General features: G+C 39.5%; 1 protein-coding gene across 1 annotated transcript; it reads left to right on the top strand.

Moving 5' to 3' along the window:
- Positions 1-1,572: 1,572 nt before the first annotated feature.
- On the top strand, positions 1,573-4,693 carry LOC131841490 (uncharacterized; the record flags this gene model as incomplete). Its single annotated transcript, XM_059189811.1, has 2 exons — positions 1,573-1,939; positions 2,192-4,693. Coding segments are annotated over exons 1-2 (2,869 nt in total), but the record flags the coding sequence as incomplete, so codon positions are not given.
- Between the last annotated feature and the right edge of the window lie 1,513 nt (positions 4,694-6,206).

Here is a 6,206-nt window from a genome sequence, read left to right as displayed (position 1 = left end):
CCTTAGGATAGGCTGAGACGCATACGATATTATAGCTTAATATTATCGCTATCTACCGGTCTACTATTGAATAGGTTAGCGGCATAGACTTGGAATTTAGTTCGCTGTAATAAACAAGACATTGCTTACGCTGTAATAAACAGACATCGCTTTGTTTAATATAAATATTTGACAGATTCCTATCACGAGTACGTTGTGGTTTATTATTTCGTATTTTAATTGTAAGTACATTGTGTACTGCCGGCTCTCGTTGCCCGCATCGCACCGCATTGCACCGCACCGCACCGCACCGCACCGCACGTAACTTGTGTAGGTATTTATCTGTTCTCCACCGCACCGCTTTCTTATATATTTATTAGTACAAACAAGTTTTTGTATTTATAGGTTGTTCATCATGTCGGATGTCAATCAGTTACCCCTGTTACTCGCTAAAAAGGATTTAATGTTTTCTCGCATACAAAGTATTACAGATAGGACTCATAATCTTTCTAGTGAATATGAAAGAGAAACATTCTTGTGTGAGATCGAAACAGTTGACAAATTACGCTCGGATTTCGAAACTATGTTAGATAAAATAAATACTTTAGAATCTAAATTGAATCCTAAATATGTTATTAATTATCAACCGCTCATGGCATTTGATGATTTGTATTGCCGTATAAAACGAGCCGCAAGATCGCTAGAGGTACCGCCTGATGTCAAACATCATCAGCATAATAGGGATGAGGACAGGCCTCGTCTGCCCCCCTACCAATTCCGGAATACTCAGGAGATCTGAGATCCTGGTCTTTATTCTATACAGCTTACAAAAGCATAGTTCATGACAATCCTAGATTGTCAGATTCGGAAAAATTACATTATTTGATGGGTAAACTGACAGGTAAAGCTCGTTCTGTATTTGCCGGTATAAACCCTTGTTCTGAAAATTATAAGGTCATTTTAGATGCTTTAATTAGTAAGTATGAAGATAAGAGATTGCTCGCATCATCATACCTAGATCAAATATTCGAAATGAAGCCCTTTCATTCATCAAATATAAATAATTTAGAACAATTTCTCGATAAATTCGCAACTTCAGTATCCGCGTTAAATAACTTAAAAATTAATAATCTTTCGGATTTTATATTTTTGTATACAGCGTTAAAGAAATTAGATTCCGAAACCGCCCGCGCTTTCGAACTAGATAAACGGGGATCCGACATCCCATCTTTCGATACATTAGTGTCATTTGTGCGCGATCACATTAAAATATTGCAACGCACTTCTTCAAGCAACCAAGAAGTTACTAAGAAAGTTGTCGGTCGTCGTATGGATGCGGCATCGAAAGTTATGCAACATAAATCTACATACTCTTATACTACAACCGCTAATCCGCAGCCTAAGTGCTCATTGTGTAACATACAACATGAACATTTATATAAATGTCCAGGTTTTCGAAATTTAACGCCTAATGATCGTTTCCGATTTGTTAAATCTAATTCTTACTGTATTAATTGTCTAAGTAAAAATCACCGTGTATTTAATTGTAACTCAAATAGTCGATGTCACAAATGTGACTCAAAACATCATACTATGCTCCACTTTGAGCATAGTAATGCCACCTCCACCGCGAACATACTCAGTGGTAGTTTGGTCACAGCGACTACGTCACGCGCAGTGGATCTATCGTCGCACTCGTCGCACACGCAGCCCGCTGTTGGTGGCGGCGGCGGCGGCCGACCGGCTCCTTGCACGGACCGCGCCCCGCACTCACCCCCGCCGACACCCGTCGTATCCCGCGCATCGGAAGACGTAGTATTATGCACGTTATCAGACAATGTTAATAAAAATATGCCTCGCGTACCTACTACCGTATTGTTAGCCACCGCTCGTGTTTTAATGATCGATAGAGACGGTAACGAACATTATATTAGAGCATTATTGGACAGTGCTTCTCAAAGTAATTTTGTAACTAGGGATTGTTGTAATCGCTTGGGATTGCAATGTATACAGAATACAACCTTTTCGATTAAAGGTATAGGAGGGACAACAAAGGCCACACAGGGTTCTGTACATATAAAATTCTTTTCACGGTTTAATCGTAATATTAAATTTGATATGGAATCCTTAGTTGTAGATAAAATAACCGAACGTTTACCGACTGTTAGTGTCGATATTTCATTATTTTCAAATTTTAAAAATTTGCCTTTAGCCGATGATAGTTACGCTACTCCTGGGAACATTGACATGTTAATCGGTGCCTCAATTTTCCCGCATTTAATATTGTCCCGTAAGGTTAAAGGTCAACCCGCATACGTCTCGCCGTATGCTATTGAGACCGTATTAGGCTTTGTTATTGTAGGTTCAGCTCCCGCTAGATCAAATACCGATACTTCCGTGTCTAATATGTTAGATAATTGTAATTACACTACCACCGCGCATTGTTGTGTTACCGAACCCACGATGGAATCCGTTCTATGTAGATTCTGGGAAATGGAAGAGGTGAATGTTACACCGATTCTCAGCCCGGACGACAAGGAGTGTGAAGCTATTTATGCTGGCACTACCACTCGCGAGGACGACGGTCGTTATACCGTCGCGCTTCCCTTCAAGGGTAATGCACATTCTCTTGGCGACTCGCGTCGATTAGCCGAGAAATGTTTCTTTTGTCTCGAACGCAAAATGCAGGCTTCGCCTGAACTCAAGCAAGCCTATGATGACGTCATTACGGAGTATTTAGATAAGAGTTATATTTCACCCGCACCCGTTAATGATGATAGTAATGCTCCTTCGTATATAATACCGCACCATGGAGTTATTCGAAAAGATAAACTCACGTCTAAATTGCGCGTCGTACTCAATGCTAGCGCTAAAACTAGCACGTCCGTATCTCTCAACGATCTTCTTTATAATGGACAGAATTTACAACGCAATTTATTTGATATTATAGTTAACTTCAGATTATTTTCAGTAGCTCTCTCTGCCGATATTAGGCAAATGTTTCTTTGCATTCGTATTAGAGAGAGTGACCGCAGATTTCAACGCATATTGTATAGATTTTCGCCTGACGAACCTCTCCAGGTTTATCAGTTTAATCGCGTTTGTTTTGGACTCAAATCGAGTCCGTTTCTTGCACTGCGTACTATTAAGCAGTTAGCCACCGACGAAGGCGAATCGTTCCCAAAAGCTAAGGAAGCGGTTCACACCGGTCTGTACATGGATGATTTAGTATATTGTCTAGATAGTGAAGATGAGGCTATCGTCACAGCTGCTGAGATCATCTCACTCATGAAGGTCGGACAATTTGATCTTGTCAAATGGACGAGCAACTCGCAAGTAGTTTTAAATTCCATTCCGTCAACACATCGACTTTCATCAGTCGTAGAATTCGATGTGTCTGATACGCATAAAATTCTGGGTCTGTGCTGGTCTCCCAGCTCTGATTTATTTAGTTTAAAAATTTGCACGCCCGCTGAAAAGTGTACAAAACGCACCATTTTATCTTGTGTCGCAAGATTGTGGGATGTAATGGGTTTCGTAGCACCCGTTATATTATTTGCCAAACTTCTTGTCAAAGAGTTATGGTTATGCAACTGCGATTGGGACGACGCCCCCCCTGAAGTTATCGTCAGACAATGGTCACGTTTCAGGGATGAGCTCCCCAGTCTAGATCAAATTAAATTACCGCGCCATGTTGACATCACAAAACGCAGTGTGGTGAACATCATTGGCTTCGCAGACGCTAGTGAAAAGGCTTATGGTGCTGTTGTGTACTTCCACGTCGAGACTGATGGTGTGAGTACTGTGCATCTTATAAGTGCAAAATCTAAGGTTGCACCCCGCAAGGTCGTGTCGTTGGCCCGACTCGAACTTTGCGCAGCGCTTTTGCTCGCTAATTTAATTAATAATATTGTTACCGCTGTTAATAACCGCTATCCAATTAATGCAATACACGCATTTTCTGATTCAACAGTGGCTTTATGTTGGATCCACGCATCTCCCCACAGGTTGGATACTTTTGTCGCAAATAGAGTTTCTAAAATTCAATCTCTGCTTTCACCGCATAATTTTTATCACGTGTCTGGTTCGGACAATCCAGCCGACTGTCTATCGCGAGGGCTTACTCCTGCCCAAATAATTCACCACCCCCTATGGTTCAGCGGCCCGCAGTGGGCTAAATCCACCTTTTCGGAATGGCCAGTTACCGCTTTCAATCCTTCTGCTGTTATGGACCCGCCTGAGGAGAAGAAACTCTCCTTTGTTACTCGTACACCGCCAGAAGAATCTGTTTTCATCGCTCTGGCAAATCGCTTTTCTTCTTGGTCCAAGCTTCTTCGCTGCGTAGTTTATGTCTGTCGTTTCGCAAAATTATTAACACTCGCACATATTTTAAATTTTACTCCGTTGAAATATTTGCCCGCCGCAGAAATAGCTGACAGTTCTTTGATTTCACGCCACGCATTATTAGACAGATTAGTGCAAACGTTCTGGAAGCGATGGAGAGCGGAGTACCTGCACACATTACAATCTCGCGAAAAATGGAATACGCCCATCAATCAGATTACTGTCGGAACTGTTGTGATTGTACGTACTGAAAACGCGCCACCACTTCATTGGCCTTTAGGGGTTATTGAAGAGGTCTTTCCGGCTTCTGACGGCGTAATTCGAGTTGTTCGTGTAAAAAACTGCAACCGGCTCTTATTTGCATCCGGTTGTACGTCTGTGCCCCTTACCTAGACATTAGTTTTAGTTAATACGAGTTCTAGGTTAAGGTTTAGTTTATTTTAAGTTTCTATTTTTACTTTGAAGGCGTCCCTTCAAGGCGGGGGGGAATGGTTGCGCCATATAACATTACATTTTTGTTTATCATTGTATAATTATTATTAGTAATAGTTTGTTCAAATAAATAATTTAGCGTGGTACGAAACGTTAATTTTCTAAGGATTGGCACTACACTAATTCCTTTATCCTCTCCTATTCCCGCACATACCTTTGTTTTAAGTGCGAGCGAGAAGATTCGCTTGTATCGAAAGTGACATATCGCGCTCGCGCGTCACTGTAAAATTGAACGCTGAAGTTGACATTGAATTCCCGCCTTGATCGCGCTTAAGATCAAGTTTTTTTGTAATTCGTGATAATTACTAAACATTTTAATCCACCGCATCGCTCTAGTGTGTTTAAGACCATTGTGTTTGTGCCATTGTTGTGAAGCAAGTAGCTGGGACCTGGAGACACCGATAGCCGCCGCACTGCAACCTACAATTCAAAGGTACTGTGCCTCCTTCCTTACCAGAACTGTCTTTCTTTGTGTTCCATCCTCACAAGCAGTTCTCAATCACCAACCTAACAGTGTATCGTGTCAATCCACGTACCCGTCAAATTATTTAGATACAGTCCACTTAAATCAAAATCAAACAATAATTATTTCACCCACGCCGCCATTATTTTAAATTTATTTATCTTATAACCAGTCAAGTCTCTTTTTAATAAATTAATTTTCCTAATTTTGTTTACGTGATTTGGAAAAATTACTATTTGACCACAGTGATCAGAAGGAAGGTTGTTTATTATTATTTTATCTAAATATTCACTGTTGCTAAATATGTTATCCAAACAAGTAGCAGATGTGGCTGTGTTACGAGTGGGTTCGTGGAAGACACTACTCAAGTCAAAAGATTGAAATAAACTCATTAATTTAGTTTTTATGATGTTATGTGATAAAATGTCAACATTGAAATCACCACACACTATAATTTTTTTGTTAATATTAAATACTCTTTTTAAAATATCCTCCATTACCTCTTCAAATAAATTATAATCACTATTTGGAGGTCTATATACACATATAACTATATAATTTTCTAGTTCCACACAGAAAATTTCAATACAACACTCAACTGAAAGATTGCCAATATCACGATGTTCTTTTACTTTTATATTATTTTTCACCAATATCATGGAACCTCCTCTATTTACTATTTTTCTATTAAAGCAGCTGACAATATTACAATTGTTTAAGCTTAACATCATATTGCTCACTTTGAGCCAATGTTCAGTTAAACATAGAACATCTATATTATTTTTTTCTAAAAACAATTGAATAATTAATTCACAGCCGAGAAAACTTTGTATGTTCTGGTGAACAATTTTCAATTCTCATAGCTTTCCCTTTGTCTTTTTCAGCAGTTTAAATCTGCAGTCATATTTAAATTATTGTAAATAAAATG

Source organism: Achroia grisella, unplaced genomic scaffold, assembly GCF_030625045.1.
Source record: "Achroia grisella isolate CSIRO2021 unplaced genomic scaffold, CSIRO_AGI_Agris_v1 utg17594, whole genome shotgun sequence".
NCBI classification, from domain to species: Eukaryota; Metazoa; Arthropoda; class Insecta; order Lepidoptera; family Pyralidae; genus Achroia; species Achroia grisella.
Note: the sequence above shows the minus strand (reverse complement) of the source record. Positions and strands in the feature narration are given on the sequence as shown.